Raw genomic sequence first — 18,832 nt, 5'->3', positions numbered from 1 at the left:
AGTCGAAGTGGGGTCCCTAGTAAGCAATTTGTAATACTTTTCATCATTCAATATGTCATAGGACAAACTAAAATACTGATCTTTGTCCATAATCACAATCACATATTACCCTTATCTGACAGCATAACTAAAATTTCAGGATGGTCTTTTAAGTATCTCCTGCAGTGGTAAAACTTTTTTTGAAAGGTATTTACAGTCCCAGGACCACACTTGACGTGATTTGTAATAATTTGTCGCAAGTGCCCTTCTTTCTTTCACTGTTTTCGGAACTATCAACGTTAATCAAATATTCGGATTTATTTTAATCCTTCAGGGCATCTACAAGGATACGAAGAACATCGAATATTACAACTACAACTTACAGTACATACTATTACAGACTCAATCTAGATTCACGAATCATATTCACTGAAATTTGATGTGAAGGTGTCAAAATCGTTGTTAATTTAAAAATATCATCATCTGCAGCAAAAATTTTCTTAGCTATAAAATTCTGAATACCAGAATTCGGCATCACAGTCGAACTTGTACTTGACAACTGTTGCCGACTGTGAGCACATTCTAAAATAGGTACTTAGAACCATAGTACTAGTCATACACTTTGGTATGTATCAATGTATCTAACTAAACAATTCACAAAGAACTCAAAATACCCTTCATAATGGAAGTAATCAAAGAAATTATTAATGAACACCCCCATAAGACATAAGCACACCAAAACCACTCATACAACCGACAAACACTAGATGTTCGCCAACTGATTTGAAAGAAAACTAGGGTAACGTCAATGGACGTTTACATTCCACGTCAGTATAGTGCATATAAGCTCATATTATGTTCTAGCCATCATATTGGCTTATAGATTATATTTCTGATTGTCAATAAAGTATTGTAAATGAAAAAAATCTATACATACTTACAAATAAAATTGAATTCTCTTTCTGTAGTTTTTAAAATATCTGACTTTTTTGACCGATTTTCACGAAACTTTGAACGTAGGAGAACTCTCCAAGAAAGGTTTCAGACTACAACAGAATAATGTAAAGTAGAGTAGGTTCGTGAGGAATGGAGTGAATTGAATGATAAATAGAATCAAATGACAAAAGTTGAGTAGAGAAAATTTGTTCTGCGAAGCACAGCTACTTTAAAATGAAAATTTTATCGTATTGCATTTCTTCAATAATGAGTAAAATCCGTATATATGAATTTTGTTCGTTACTTTTACTCACTCTGGACAAAATTCTTTTATATCCGTCATTGAGTCAATTTAGATCCGCCTCTGCTTTGAGCGATATTTGGCACATAATAGATGAATGAAAGAGTTATTCTGTAAGTTGTTATACGGACGCCTCATTTCACATGCGCCACGCTGTACACAGCATAAAATCGCACTATGATGAAAGCGTTTTGAGGATACGAACAAAATCGAATCTCTTTATTAGCAGATCATTGTTTTTGTTTGTAGTATTCATATTATCCTAACTTTCTGTCAAATATTGGCCACAATCAAGCAGCTTGAGTACGTTTATCAGGATCCTAGGAGAAACAGCAATCATCAATTGAAGAAATAATAATTTGCAATGGTATAACGCTTAGCAGAAACTTGAAATTATCTTTAAATTTAATTTCAGCATCTGAGACAACTGGGAGTAGTTGGAAAATTTGTGGAATTTTTCGGATCTGGTGTAACGGCTTTATCCATAGCTGATAGAGCTACAATAGCTAATATGTGTCCAGAATATGGAGCAACAGTGGGATATTTCCCTGTAGATGACAAATCTCTGGAATATCTTAGACAGACTAGTAAGTAGAACTTCTATTTCAATTTAAAAAGAATTATAATCATTTTCATTTCCATCTTACATTTATTATGAACTAGTTACAACCTAAAATGTTTTGCATTAGATAACCCATCGGTATTATTCAGAAATAACTTTTTCATTCTTCCATTTCCATCCCATTTATTATGCGCTAGTTACCACCCGAAATGTTTTGCACCGGTATTATTCAAAAACATCTTCAACCTTCCAACATTACTTTTACCTTAATGTTCAATATCGGATTCTAATAATAATAATTAAATGTTTATTTCTAATAGGCATTTCACCACCTATAGGAAAAAACATAGATTTCAGAGTTATCTAACAAAATCAATGTCCAGCTTGGTAACGAAATCGTTATTTGTGCAACGAGTTGGGAAAAGCATTATTTTTCGTAATGATCGTATTTCTCGCGAAATACGAAAGATAGTGTTTCCCAACATGTTTTACACAATATTTTTTCTGACTTTGAATAGGGTGTGGCTATGAATTCGAATTGAAAGTACCAAAAACGTCGTTTCTTCAAAATCAATTATTCAAATTTTCACCCCACAGTAAAACACCTCATCGCTCCTAGAACCTAAACGAAGACCCAGAAGAACTCAGACAGAAGCTCCGAACAATTTTTTTGATCATTAACAATTTTATACAGGGTGACTAGTGACATAAGGGACAATGGCTAAGTGGAGATAGAGGACCTCAAACTGAATGATAATTTGGGTTTCAAATGTCTCATAAGGCTGGCTATTCGTTTCGGAGATATAGGGAGATTTATGAAAATATGCTAAATCTATAAACTCCCATATCTTCGTTAATATGGTAAAATTTTGGCTGATATTTCACAAACTTGTTCCTATAGATATTCTCCATCAGCACAAGAAAAAAAATAGAAAAAAATTGCAGGCCCTTATTAAAAAATTTTAATTTACTTGGCAGGTCAGAAATATCACACGGTATTTGAGATGAAATAAATTCAAACAGAAATTTGAGAAGAGCGAAACAAACTGATGAAAGAGCTGTTTTTTGTTTGAATGGCACAAATTTTCTATTGTTTTTATGATATGTTGAACTCAGAATATTACAATATTTTTATATTCCAATCATGAAAAATAATATTCCTGATAAAACAAAAACACTAAATTCGAGTCAAAGATAGTGGATAGTTGATAGTTCGTAAGGGGTTACATCTCACGGCTCCCTCAAGGTCTACTTTGCCCCTAACAGAGCTCACCACGCCCTGTACATCTCGCCTAAAATAAGTTTGACTTTCTTTAATTGCTCCCAGAATTCCTGTTTCTATTCTACTAAACTGAAAAATGTGGAACAATAATCCACCTGGTATGTTTCCAACAGTTTGTGAGGGGGTTAGACTTAAATAAAAAACATTGTTTCATCCAACATATGAAATTTTTTATAATATCAAAGGATTAATTGATAAAAATGGATTTCGAGATTTGAAGGAATATTTGAAGCCAGGTTCATTCTAGCGCCTCGAATTCAGTGTTTGTTTTATCAGGAATATAAATATATATATATATATATAAATCTATATCAATAACGGGTTATTGGATGAGAAAGGACTGCATATATATATATATATATATATATATATTTAGTTTTTTTGGCTTAGTTTTTTTTTTTGCTTAGGGGCGGTAGTCCAATGATTAAATTATACTTACTTGTTATTTATTTTATTTTAATTTTTCATATAAAGATGTAGAACATTTTCAGGCGTGTCATTTTTCATTAATCCCAATTTCCTTATAATTATCAATAAATATATGTGTGGATTGGTGGGATTTTAAAATATCTTTTTCGGTATGTTGGAATCAAACTTAAAAAATGCTAACTCCAATAAAATGGGCATTTGAAACGCCCAAAGAACGTCCACTTGTGTACAATGAATGGTCCAGAAAATGTCCGAACTTCACTGGATTTAACATCTTATGGACATACATACATGAACAATGGACGTCCATTGTACATCCTGTATGTACATCCTATATGTACGTCCACTGGACATCCTGTATGTACGTCCATTATATATCCTGTATGTACGTACATTATATATCCTGTATGTACGTCCACTGGACATCCTGTATGTAGGTACGTCCATTGTATATCCTATATATACATCCAATATACATCCTACACGTACATGTCTGTACGTCCATTGTACAACCTGTATGTACGTCCATAGGATGTTAAATCCAGTGAAGGATCGGACATTTTCTGGACCAATCATTGTACATAACTGGACGTACAATGGATGTCCATTTTGTACGTCCAATGGACATTCAATGGATATACATGTGCTGTATGGATGTTCGGCTTCAATTTTCCGTTATCTGTAAATCGCTGGAATACTGACCTCAGGTAGAAATAAATCTCATTCTGTGTGTGTTAAAGTAAAATCTTTTCAGTATGACCGCATAGTCAACGCTTCGAAAAACCTCACAATTTTTTTTTTAGATCGAAGTGAGCATCATGTTGACTTGATTGAGGCATACCTGAAAGCGACCAAGCAGTTTCAACAATATTCTTCTGGAGAAAGTGATCCCATCTACACTAAAATTGTTGAGTTAGACTTGTCTACTGTTGTTTCATCAGTAAGCGGTCCCAAGAGACCTAATGACAGAGTCTCAGTGAATGCCATGAAGAATGATTTTTCTGCATGCCTCACAAATAAGGTATTTTGTTCTAATTTATTAATTTAAGGTGGACTTTCGAGCCGGGCGTCTATGGCGACAGTGCGACAGTTGAAGTACAATGAAATTGTTAAGAGTACCATTGGAACATAACGTTAGTTACACCGCGTCAGTTGCTCGTTCAAGCCTTAAATGTAAGTCAAAAGATGTCCCCCATACAAAATGCTTCGATGTGATTGGAAAAATTTCCTAAAACGCATCGAATAATTTTGTTTGGGGGATCTTTTGACGTATATTTAAGGCTTGAAAGAGCAACCCCCTAAGAAGGGGCGCTTCAACCCCTCCAAATTGTATAGAGGAGAGGGGTTGATACTTCATTTGAAAGGTCTTGGAAGCCTCTTTAAAACGGTGTATGAAAAACGTTATTTTGATAAACCGCTTTCGCCAAAAATCAATTTTTCAACTCAAATGAGTCACCTTGAATATGTCGGTTATTTTCACAACAATGTAAAAGCTCATTTTCATTAAATCCTCTCTATGAACTTCAAAAATCTCAAAAAATACACATTCTTAAAAGAATTTTATTATTTCATTTTGTTTACAATAAAGAAATTGAATCTGCGTTTTTAAATTGAATGTTCAAATTGACATCCAAAAATACAATCTTGACTGAAAACCGTCTCTACCAGATTGACATAACCCTCTTCATTTCTACTCGAAAACAGAGAACTAGTAGAGGTCCTTTCTACACTGAGGAAGTATGGAAATGAAAGATCATCGTCTTTCGTTCTTCTTCGATGAATTTTTGAATTTTCATAATGGATTTATATTCGGAAACAGGTGAATATTAATTCGACGATTTCGAGTCGGTAAACTACCTAGTGCCGCTGACGGTGTCTTCGAAAGTCACCACTGCAGCAGTGACGCCGCTACTGTGACGCTATAGACGCCGCGTCACTGTCGCCCGGCTCGAAAGTCCACTTTTGAGGCTAGGCGCAACACGCTGCGTTACCTCGCTAACCTGCGTTTCTATTTTCGCCTGGCCTTAGTGTAGAGCGGTTCGCAATGCACAAAAAATTGTGATATCTATTCATTAGAACCCGGAGTAAAAATATATTGTTTAAAATAATTCTGTTTTCCTATTTTTATGATTTTTTACAACAGTCATATGCAAAATGCGGTCCCAATAAATTTTGAAAACAGCGAGAGAAGACAGCGTGTTGGAATCGTTTTTGAAAACGCGACGCACGTATCACGACCGATCTATTCACGCCACAAATAGATAACGTAGTTAAGGATAAAAATTTAATGTTTATACTTTTTTGTGATGTTATTAACACTCCACCTATACGGAATTTCAAAACCAGTTATAGCTTTACTAGAGCATATGACGAAGATCTGGCGAACGCAATTGATAGTTAACACAAAAAACAAAAATTATAACACCAGCCAAATAAAAATCCCAAGAGGTATTTTTCAGGGCGATACGCTCAGTCCGCTCTGGTTCTGCTTAGCACTTAACCTTCTAAGCTAGGTGTTAAAGAACCAAACCTTCGGATACACCGTCCACAAAGCACGGAATATAAAAATTAGTCATTAGATATATGTGGACCACCTGAAGCTATATGCTGCGAATGAAGAACAGATAAAGCAACAGCTCAAAATAGTGGCATCATTCAGTGAAACGATAGGGATGGAAATGGGCCTTGAAAAGTTCGCGGTGATACACGTGAAAAGGGGGAAAATACAGAAGGGTGCCGGTCTGCGGGAGATAGAGTATGTAACTATTCCAGGGCTGGGACCAGAAGAGTCCTATAAGTATCTATTATAATAGGAGTACATAAAGCCCTAGAAATAAAGACCACTGAGATGAAGAGCGTGTTCAAAGAAAAATTCTCAACGAGACTCAAAAAAGTACTCCAAAGCAAGTTGATTCTAAACCAATGTTCGACCAAATATCTGGGCCATACCTTTCATAGAGTACTCCTTCGAAGTAATCAAGTGGTCGAATGCAGATCTAAAGAGCCCTCCTAACCAGACACGGCGTACACCACCCAAACGCGCCTGTGAACAGATTATACATCTCAAGGAACGAAGGGGGCCGAGGAATGAAAAACCTGGAGATAGTGCACAATGACGCAGTTTCCAACATGAGAGATTATCTTCTATCCAAACACTCACCTTTTATGCAGACTGTGTGTCAGGAAGAGAAGAATTTGAGCCCGTTGAACCTGGCAGGCCAGCTGGAACCACCCCGAAACTCTCTTGAGAGAATGTCGCAGGAATGGCTAAGTAAGGCGTTACATGGAAGATACCCTGGAAACCTAGAAAAGAACGAGGTAAATAACAAGGAGTCACTTACTTACCTGAGAACCTGTGGTAGCTAACGCTACCACAGCTCTTAATAAACATAAGAACACAAGCAAACATGAGTTCAATTACGAAGACACAAAAATTTTGGGAATCGAACCTCAACAAAAACGTAGAGAAATATTAGAAATGATCCATATTCAGATAAATAGCGAAAATGTAGTAAACGACAAACAAGACACGAAAAACCTAAGTCATATATATATGCCATTGTTGCGAAGACCATCAAATGAAAGAAGAAGACATACAAAACAATGACATGGTTGACAAGACAGTACACAACAGACGAAACCAAAACGGTGATGAAAACATAAAGTAGGATATTTACACAATCATGATTTTATTATATTAATTTTTTCTTGTTTTTAGATGTAATGTATACTGAAGAAGGCATACGCCGAAACGTTTATACAAAATAAATGAACAATACAAAAGTAATCCTAACCTAGAAACCCAACATAATGAATGAATGATACATATAAAATACTAGGTAAAAAACAAAACGTTTTACTATATACTAATGCAGGGGGAAGAAAGCATTATTCAACACCAATACGCAACACCACACCTCAATGAAGGAAACATACTAGGACTAGTAGATAAACTGGCTAAAGCAAAGTCCAGAAGAATATTTCTACTCAAATGCAAACAACACCAATTATGTCCTACCTTTTTAAAATTCAAAACTGAACACATCACATATGATTGTAAATATCTTGCTGAAAAATATGACAAGTTGAAGAAGAACTTTATATTCCGTACCATCCACCTATTAATAACTGACACGACAAGAAAAATCAAAACAATTGAAGATAGGATCCGAACATTTCTCCATAACACCGAAAAATACAGAGGTACCGATTCAAGAAATAACTCAGAATATCAAATAAATGAAAGATTGAATTACACAATGACCAAACATAGATCCATTCATAGCAGGAAAATCCAGAAGTTAATGAAGACACAGAGAGGCAGTGTAAACGTTGATAACAGCCAAACAAGAATAGAAAACCTATCGGGGATAGTGCTACCAGACTTCGTGATACAAACATTAAACTTAGGCCCTAAATATGCCATGGAAATAGACAGTGAAGATCAAATCCCTATATATAATATAATCACACAAATTGAACATTCAATTAATGAACTACCAAGGGAAGACCAAGATAATATTCGAACTAACATCACACAAGCTCTAAATACTCATCAGAAACAACTAAAGGGGAAAAAACAAAGACAAAACATCATCAAGTCCAATTTAAAAAAAACTAAAACATTTCTGAAAAACCATAATGACTTACAAGTGATCAGAGCAGACAAAGGAAACAAAATAGTTATTATAACAAAAAATGAATACAACGAAAAAATGCACAATTTATTAGATGACAATGCAACATATAAACAAATTAAACGAGACATGACAATCACATTGGAGAAGGAAAACAACAGAATAGTCAAAGAATGGCAAAAGAAACACTATATGTATATCAAAACAAGATGAAAAAACCCTATTAACACACAATAGCAAAATACCAAAAATATATGGATTACCAAAAGTCCACAAAGCTGATATACCACTAAGACCAATAGTATCATGCAACCAATCTCCATTATATAAATTGTCTAAATATATGGCCAATATTCTATCCAAAGCCATAAACAACAATCAATATTATATAAAAATTTCATTTAATCTGAAAGAATCATTAAGAAATGTTAAATTACAGAGTGACCATCGACTATACTCATTGGATGTAAAATCTTTATACACCAACATCCTCAAAGAATTAATAAAACGAGCCATTGAAAAAAATTGGGAGATTATAAAACAACACACACTAATACCTAAGGATGAGTTCATACAAACAATAGAGTATTTAACAAATAACAACTTGGTTGACAAGACAGTACACAACAGACGAAACCAAAACGGTGATGAAAACATAAAGTAGGATATTTACACAATCATGATTTTATTATATTAATTTTTTCTTGTTTTTAGATGTAATGTATACTGAAGAAGGCATACGCCGAAACGTTTATACAAAATAAATGAACAATACAAAAGTAATCCTAACCTAGAAACCCAACATAATGAATGAATGATACATATAAAATACTAGGTAAAAAACAAAACGTTATACTATATATATATATATATATATATATATATATATATATATATATAGTTGCGAGTGGCTTTCGATTGATGAGCACTGATTGATGTGCTTTTGCTTTCACATCTTCATTTTGGAAAAAAACATGTGGTTTTTTGATCAACGTTCACTAAGCATTCTGCAGGGTTAGTGAGAGTAGCTCCTGGTGGATGCGCATTGTACATTCATTTCCCCTCGCACCTCTGGATTTGAGTTGTAATTTTTTAAAGATTTTTTTTTTTTTAAATGTGATGTACATTATGCTTTCACATCTTCATATTGAAAATGTGATCTTTAATCGGGTTTTCACTGGGCGTGCTGCAGGGTTAGTGAGAGTAACTCCTGGTGGATGCGCATTACATGTTCATTTTCCCCCCACACCTCAGGAAATTGTAATTGTAATTGGAATTTGTAAATTGGCCTGCACTGAGCATTGAACATACACAAGGTTAGTGAGAGTAACGTTTGATCAGTGCACGCCATAAAGATTTTTGTTGCCTTTCATAATTAAAGGAAGAAAATTTAATACTCTGTGGTTGCAGTTGTCACTACCTGTCTGTGACTCTGCTGTTGCTAACCCCACTTTACTATACCGGCTTTTGCACCTGTTGATCCGACTGGATATGATAATTGTAATTGTTGTCTACACATTGTCCTCGCATCATTGAGCATTGAGCATAGTTTTAAGAAATTTGGGTTGTTCCACAACCAATCAACCCACCCACCTCTGTATTTCGGTAGGTATTCTGATGTCTCATCCGATTTCGAATAGTTATTGACTATATAACATGTTTGTAGAGTCCTGAAGAAGATCCTAACCAGGATCGAAACGTTGACAATGAAATAAAGAAGAGAGAGACCTAAATCACGCTCTTTAATTTCCCACACCCCTTAACTATTGCATATAATCGACTCTGGGAATTATCCGTTCTATATATATATTTTTTATCAATTGGGATGTTTGTCCTACATATGTATTGTCGCAGTCTATGCATTATCTGGTATAACACATTTGTTCACTGTTTGTACCAGATTAAATGCATAGACTGCGACAATACATATGTATTTTTTCACAGACGTCTTTTTTCAATGCCCTGAAGATAATAAGGGGTGTGTTTCTCGAAAAAAAAAAGAATGTCGATTTTTTGAATCAGTCTTATATATATATATATATATATATATATATATATAAGGCATTGAAAAAAGACGTCTGTGAAAAAATACATATGTATTGTCGCAGTCTATGCATTTAATCTGGTACAAACAGTGAACAAATGTGTTATACCAGATAATGCATAGACTGCGACAATACATATGTAGGACAAACATCGCAATTGATAAAAAATAGAATTACACTACACAGAAGTGATATTAGACTAAACAACCGGAGATGTGCGTTGTCGATACATGCAAATGAGAAAGATCACAAGATAAATCTAGAAGATGTAGAAATTTTAGATAGCGAGAGAAATTATAAAAAAAGAACAGTGCTTGAAATGATACATATAAGAGACCAACCCAATCCAATCAATAAGAAAACTGATACTTCTAATCTCAGTAATATCTATACATATCTTTTGTCTCTGAAGAAAGAACCATTGTACAATAGCCCAGTAGAAGAAAGAAGAAGAGCAGTACTTTCTGGACACCCCTGACGTTTTGACATTTGTCTTCCGTCGTTCACTTTTAGTCATGATTTTCCGTTTTCCCAAAGAATGTTGAGTGTATACTTTAAGTTTAAATTTGTATATTGTTTAATGATTGCTTTCAAACGAATTGTACCTAGTAGAGAAAAGAAAACATACAAACAAGATTTTACAATACATGAATGAACTTTCTCAAAATTCAGTGAGTAAAATCAGAGTCAAAAATAAATGTGACCATGTTATATTATGTAGAAGTCTATTTAAGTGTATATTTCTTGTAGGAACCCTGAGGAAGGTACAAATTAGATACCGAAAGCTTGGCGAATGAATAAAGAGAATTGAATAAACAACTTTCATATTGGTCGAGATCCCTTATTCCCCCCTCACTAAATTTAAAAACGACCATAAATTACTATTTCTATATATATATATATATATATATTCTCAAAAAAAGATACCATCTGTATTTGAAATGAAGAAGTAATTTTTTCCACTCTTCGTAGAAGACTTGAAAAATGTTGAAGATAGTGTCGTATAAAAAAGTAATGGCTTATTTTTTAAATCGACAAAATATTTTGATTATATCTTCAAGACAAATTTAGATATCGTGAATTTTTTCACAAATATCCCGCCCAGGACTCTTTTCAACGTTGTTACTTATCTAGTCTAGAAGTACCTGGAACAGACAAAATCAAACAATTTGGGATACCCTGTATACAATAATATACTTTTTCGTCGACCTAAACAAAAAATGACATATTACGTAATAATTTCCGAACGAAAAGTAAGAATTTTTGCGATTTTTGAAGGCAAGTACTTTTCGTTCCCATTAACTTTTCGTCCGCGAACACTTTTCATCTGAATGTTCGTCATTAAGCAATAACAGATAGCGGGGCGATTGAATTCATTTTGTGAATACAAAATTTAATAAAAACATAAGTAGCCGAGAAAATTACTGTCATTTGCTGTTAAATTAATTCATCACGAAATCGGCTAGATTTTACGAGAGTATTACGTACGTGGTTTTAGTGTAAGTTTTCATTATGATCAAGAATGGATAATGATAGCGATATAGATATCAGCAACATTACTCCATAGCTGAGGGAATTAACATTACAGCTCCTAGATGAGGCCATCTAACGAGTCACTACTTACTTTCATAAAGGTTTGTGTGGTCGAATAAAAAATGGAATATGCACCTCTGCACAAAACTGTCTATATTATCTCGCCTGCTAGCTAGCCTCGGCTATCAATTTACAGGATCGAAATAATAGACAGTTTTTTGTCGCAATAGGTTACAGTTTGAAGTAGACTCACAAAAACATACAAAACTTTTGAAACAACTTAAACAATGATATTCATTAGTGGACGATTTGATTCAGTCTTTCACTGTTGTATCTTCCCCAGTGATGATATTTTTCAACATCTGCTAGGAAAGAGACAACACCAAGAGAATATAAATTGAGGGAATCGCCAATTTCAGAATAGATATTTCAAAAGCTGTGTAGAGAATCACTAACATTTCTTCGTTGTACCCGTCCCAGTGATGAATATCAAAACATCTGAAGGAACGGTACAACTGAGAGAGATTGTGAAAGCTTTCAGTCATCTGTAGATGTTGTTTAAAGTGGCAATATTGGAGAAAAATGTATACATAATTGAAATGTGAGGATTACAAGGCATAAATATCAAAAGTCACAGAAATCCACAAAGGATGGATGGAAGGACGACTATCATCTAATCAAAATATTAATTATTATTATCACCAACAGAAATGAATACAAATACTTCTCTCCGGAGGAAGTTTTATACAACCCCTTCGGGATATATCACCCCAGTGATGATAAACAATACATTCAACTAGAGAAATATATCTCGAAGAAATAGTATAGTCTCAATCCCGTGTTGGTAGCTCTACTCTTTCATTTGTATGAAGCATATCTCTTGGAGACGTATCTTACCAGTGTTAATGTTATAGTCAACTACCAGCAGGATATTCGCCTGCAAGGAACATCCCAACAAGAAAGCAACATATTAGCACTAGTATTAGATGATATGTAACTGAAATCAATAATTAACAGTGCCAAAAATAATATTAAAAAAAAAATAACCAAAGATCTGAGATTCATACATGAAATAACAAATACCTTTTTATTTTTGATCCGTAAGATATGAATGTCTTCAACTGCAACCAAGCAACTAAAGCTGTGATATGGTCTATTCAAGTCACATCACACCAGCAGTTCCTTAATTACAGTTGAAGATTTTCATACCGGTGCACTATTCCTTATTCACTTCTCTCAGCAAACTCATCAATTCAAACTATAAAATTCTTTCTAAGTGTCGAAATATTTATATTTTGAAACGGGGTTGTCCCCCCTACTTCAAATTTCTCTTGCGATTAGGAAGCTAATTGCTAATAGCCAATTCGTTTCCAATTTCGAATATGATAATCATTTATACATCATCAACAATGTTGTTTCATTCGTAGAAGTTTCTTTCTCTTTCTCTTTTCCCAAGTAAAGAGAATATTGATGAATTGAGACGAAAAAGGTTTTTTGAATACTGCTAACGGATCAAGAAATATTGGAATATAGTATCTACATCATCAGCTGTGAATTTCCTTCTGTTTTTGAAATTTGTAGTTAGCTTGCATCTTCTCATTTTGGGATAATTTGTCAGATTCATCATCAAGAAAATGAAGATAAAAGCACCAAATGTTTTTTTTTTTGGTCTACATAAAACATGTCACACTCCAGGCATATTTCTTCAGCTTTTTTATAGGTAAATTGGTTGCTTATTAGGATAACCTGGGGGATATAGTCCAAAAACCATACGTCCCTTTTTAGGGCACATTTTTTACCACCAAATGTTAAATTCACCACTCCCGGCCCCCGGAGGGGAAATTTTAAAGCAGTTTCTTAGTTTGCCGAAGAAACTGATAAACCAATCAAACAGGCTAATACTATTATTTGACAGGAGCCTACTTGTTATGAAAAAAGAGTTCTCGGCCGACTAATAGTATTTCCAGATGCATAACTTGCAACACTGCCCCACACATGGTATATGTTTCCATTTGAAAAACGGAAGTTGGATGGAGGCTTGTGGCTTGTGGCAAAGGGGTTGGAGAAAAATATTCAATTTCATTGCTGAAAAATTTGTACAATAGAAGCTCAATTAATGTGTTTCGGCGTCCTTCTTTCAATTCATGGGTTGAGCAACTATTAATTTAATTTTCGTTCGAGAAAATTTTGTGTTTATTCAGATAACCGCAAAATTAAAAAAAAAATAATGAAGATTATGTTGAGATTCCATTTTTCGTGAGCTTTCCAACGAGCCCACACATATTATATGTTTCAATTTGAAACTGTATGTATTGTGTGTAGTATGAAAAAAAATGAAAATGACGGGTCTCAGCGTTTTCATTTCCAGTTATTGGGTGGACAAATATTAATTTTATTCCAGACTTACGCCCAACCCTGTATATTAAGGGAATGAAAAATACGCGGTGAGATATTTCAACTTTTTTTTTCCATGAAACGGCGCCCATTACGAAGAAAAGTAATAATTTTTTCTTTGTCATAAATTGAACGGGAAATGATCTCAGTGGCGTACCAATTTTTCTATTGAAAATTTTTCATTATTTTTCATGCAGAATGACCCCTGAATTTCGTCGCAATTATCAACTATATTTATGAAAAACTTTGTCAAGATTGTTTCGGGGCAGTGGAGTATATATTTGAAGAAATATGACATCCTACACAATGATGAAGCTTCAAATGGTTCTTATACTTTGAGATATCGATTTTGGATGGACTCGCTATTTCTATAGTGTGATTGATATATTTACATAAAACCAACAATTAACAAACATTTTATTGCTTTTATTTCGGAATTTCTGATTGTAGTAGCAGCACATTTTTTGAAAACATCTTAACGAATGATCTAACCCATATAATCTTTAGAATCTCCCTTCATACTTCAGAGTACATTCTTGTGAAGTGTAACCTTCATTATTTTTCTGATTTTTATAGGTATATGCGATGGCTACCCAGGGCATTTATCTATCTGACAGAGTGTCCTTGAGTGAATAACGATTTTCAGAGAAGCTCTTGGAGTTCGAAATGAACATGAGATCAGATTTTTCCATTCCATTTATGTGACACATTTTATACAAATCAGGGATAGAACATAATTAACTTTACCGGCAATCATCAGCATCAAGATAGTATTTGAATCTAGCTTCAAATACGGAATGGCTAATTTTTCTTGTATCAGTGGACGGATGACCTCATATTTACCCTAATGATGAGATAAAAATTCTATTTAGTCAGATATGATGTCCTGAGCTTTGTACCTAAACTGCCATCTCGTCATTGAAGAATATTCGATTGTACACTAGTTATTTCCCAAAACAAATTATACCAATTCAGATATATTTATTTTATGATTATTTCTATTTAAATGCTCTTTTCGCCACATAATCCCGTAATTATCTTTTCCGAAGTGGCTGACAAAATTGAGGAGAACAGTAAAGATAAATTCAAACATTTAGATAAAATTCCAAATGAAGTTTGACAATTCCTGAAGGTCAAATCAATACATTAATTCTTATGATTCATCGGTGTAATTATTATTCAGTAAAATTGTTGACATCTATAACTGCTTATAACGATCGACTAAAAACCCATCAGAAAAATGATGTAGCTTCCATTAAGGTATTATTGATTTGAGCATGAAAATTTGGAATTCGATAATTTCGCATAGTATTAACAGTAGGTTTGTTTCCCCAAATGAAGCACTGTTAATTCACTTTTTTTTTTTGAGGATATAATCTTATGCAGACAAATAAAATACGGGTCGTGATACCAAGTTTTATGATTGGAAATAAAGGGATTATAAGTAATTTTTTTGTATTAAAATTTAAAATGATTAAAATTGGTAGCCAAGGGCAAGTGCCGTTTGTCACTAACTGATAATTCAGAGCATATCGTAGTTGCTTACTCTTTAGGTATTCCATTTTTAGTTAATATATTACATTACAAGTTCATATAATTATCTTGCGTTGAATTTACTCGCGCATGTGACTTGTGGATATTGAATTTTCAATACCGAAGTTCTTAATTTATCATAGCAAATGGCTCTAAAAAAAATACTGAACTCAGAGAGAAAAATAGAGAAAGAGAGATAGAGAGTAAAATAATAATTATCGGTTTTTTGGAACTATTGAGAATTCCAAAAAAGCGAATCGCCCCGTGGTGTGAATTTTTGTTAACAAAGAGTTAATACACTTTTGTCTGTTTACATCTAGAAACGGAGAATATTTTGGTGTTTAAATAAAAGTTTTCATAAAAAATATATCGTAATCTAACGAAAATATCTTCATCCATCTCGTGACAATGGGGAGAGCTCAGTGAAGTTTTCATAATTTGCATCTTTTGAGCAAATCTTCGATTACGATGAAATGAACTTTTAGTCAATGTTTAAGGACATATGTATGTATCTCGTCCTTATAGCATGATAAAAGTTTTTGTACATTTCAAATTAGTTACGAGGAATAGAAGGTGAATTAACTAACCTAGATATATAACCTCAAAATGAAAGGATTTACACAAATAACAAATCTGTTTCCCCCAGAGAGGACTTTTTTCATCTAGTAAGTAGATATACCTACATATGAATTTCGATAACATTCACACAAAATTCATTTAGAAAATCATTTCTGATTTCCAGTTGAACTTGGACAAGTTTTCTTAGCATCAATGTTGAAACTTTAGCTATTGTGTATAATGGAGACGCGAAGATATCATAGTTGTGGCTCTTCATATAATCAATTTTCTATTATGATCGTGTAAAGAGCCAAGAAGTTCGGATTCAAAGCACTCACCCGAAGCATTATACAGGGTTCATCTGCGCTATCTAATGTTATTTATGATTTTTAGGGCGCATGCATACTTTTTTTTTAAACAAACATCTAACTGAAATTTCCTGTTTTGCTGTTAAACGTAGTTCAAAAAGAAAATATCACCAGAGTGGCAAATTAAGATATACAGTATACAGGGTGTTTCATGAGTCGTTGGCCATAGCCCAATGGTGAATGCAGGTCATCCAGGCCTTTCAGCTCTTCCGAAAGGTTAATGAAATATCAATATTTTCAGGCAGTAGTACTCAAAATATCATAATTTTGGATTCAAGCTCAAAATTCTATATTTTTCACGTCCCTTTCAGAAATTTCGTTATTGCCATGAAAAACTACTTAACCCATTCTGAGGAATTCAGTTTTCACTTTGCATGGCCCACTTGTCACAAAGGAATAGGAAACGGGCGAATTCATATTTTATGTCAGTTTTTCGAAATGCGGTCTTGTTTTTATTCCTTCGGTGATAATATTTATTGTCCTTTGCCGAGATTCTGAATTATTTTAAATTCTGTTCAATTCTTCTTCATTTTAAACCTTCAGCACATACTGAGTGTTCGTAAAAATGTTACATTTTTCAAGAGGGTTTGTATCTAAATTCAATATGTACTTTCAAAAGAATTCACAGCTCGACTTTGCATCCTTTTAAACACTTTTTTACGAACACTCAGTAAGTGCTGAGGGTTTAAAATGAAGAACATAATTTAAAATAATTCATAATCGCGGCAAAGGACAATAAATATTATCACCGAAGGAATAATAACAGGACCGCATTTCGAAAAAAATTATATAAAATATGAATTCGTCCGGTTCCTATTCCCTTGTGACAACTGACAAGTGTGCCATGCAAAGTGAAAATTGAATTTCTTAGAATGAATTATGTAGTTTTTCATGGCAAGAACGAAATTTATGTAAGGGATGTAAAAAATATAGATTTTGGGGCTTGAATGAAAAATCACGATATTCTTAGTACTGTCCTGAAAATATTGATATTCTATGAGACGTTTGAAAGAGCATTCTAAAGTGAACAAACTCATAAAATTTGATCGAAATCGGGCCTTGCAGTCCAGAGTTATGGCTATCGTAAATTTAGGCCAATATTGATGAATAACCCTGTATCTCCGAAACTAATAGCCTTAGTATACAAAACAAGAAAGTTTTCTGAAAGCCCTGGATGACCTGCATTCACCATTAGGCTATGACCAACGACTCATGAAACATCATGTATATCATGGCTGTTTTCCAGCATTCATTACAAAATAAATTCTCATTTCAAAGAGTCAAGGTCTAGTTCAATGTACATGGTGGCCAAAATTCGATGGGATTGAATGGCATCCAAAAATGGATTAAGAAAAATGATGCTTGTTTCATTGAGGTTCCGAAATGGTATAACTCGCTGTGCATTCAATCTTTTAATTCCCATTTCAACGAGTCAACCTAGTTTTCAAAACTTTTAGGAACTGAAATGGAAAATGCAAGCAGAATAAAGCAATCATTCATAAGAAAGTGAGCCTGTGTTAGAGCTCACAGTGTCCATTTTAAATTCTTCTATGAAATTCAATTTTTCAAATAGATATTTCAAAATTTTTATTTTCTCTCGTATTATTTAATTTTTAACTCCACAGTTATGAAATCAATATTTTTGTGTTAATTTCAGATAATGAAGTAAATTTTAGCACTTTTTCAATAAAAAATGAATTCCTATTACAATGAGTCGAAACCTCTTCCGTCAAAGAGTGCTAAAATTTATTTCATTGAAGAAAATTAACTTAAAAATATTCATTTCATAACTGTAGCGTTCGATAATGGAAGAAAACGAGAGAAAATAACAATTTTAAAATAAGTATCCTTTATTGGATTGAATTCTACAAAAGGTGTTCAAAGTGGCCACCATGAGGCTCATGAGCTCTAATGCCTCTAATACATGCTTTGCTTGTAGCAGGTGTAGGTACGGCGTATGATACATGCTCTGGTCGCTCCGTTATTAGCTCGAGAATTCAATTTAATTCTAAGTGAAATTATTTGTTAATTATTATCACGGACTCAGGTGAAGATGGGCCCTAAAATAACCAGTGATGTAAGAAATGCCGTGAAAGACTCCTTACGGGAACTTCTTTGTGATGAAGAATTTATAAATAAATTGTTGACCATGGTCTTTGCAAAAGTCGAATGCATCGATAAAAAAGTAGATAAGAACGCCGGTACGATTAAGATACTTGAAAACAAGATTGACACAACGCTACAGAATGAGAAGGGAAACAATATGCAGGGTTGG

At 33.7% G+C, this 18,832-nt stretch overlaps 1 protein-coding gene across 1 annotated transcript in view; it reads left to right on the top strand.

Annotated features, from left to right (window-relative positions):
• LOC123312496 (cytoplasmic aconitate hydratase-like) overlaps positions 1 to 18,832 on the top strand; it is a 198,723-nt gene that overhangs the window by 93,985 nt on the left and 85,906 nt on the right. The window contains exons 7-8 of the mRNA XM_044896952.1: positions 1,632 to 1,803; positions 4,293 to 4,510. Of these exons, the coding sequence (XP_044752887.1) occupies positions 1,632 to 1,803; positions 4,293 to 4,510 (390 nt within the window). The remainder of the gene's footprint in view (positions 1 to 1,631; positions 1,804 to 4,292; positions 4,511 to 18,832) is intronic.

Source organism: Coccinella septempunctata, chromosome 4, assembly GCF_907165205.1.
Source record: "Coccinella septempunctata chromosome 4, icCocSept1.1, whole genome shotgun sequence".
Taxonomy (NCBI): domain Eukaryota; kingdom Metazoa; phylum Arthropoda; class Insecta; order Coleoptera; family Coccinellidae; genus Coccinella; species Coccinella septempunctata.
Note: the sequence above shows the minus strand (reverse complement) of the source record. Positions and strands in the feature narration are given on the sequence as shown.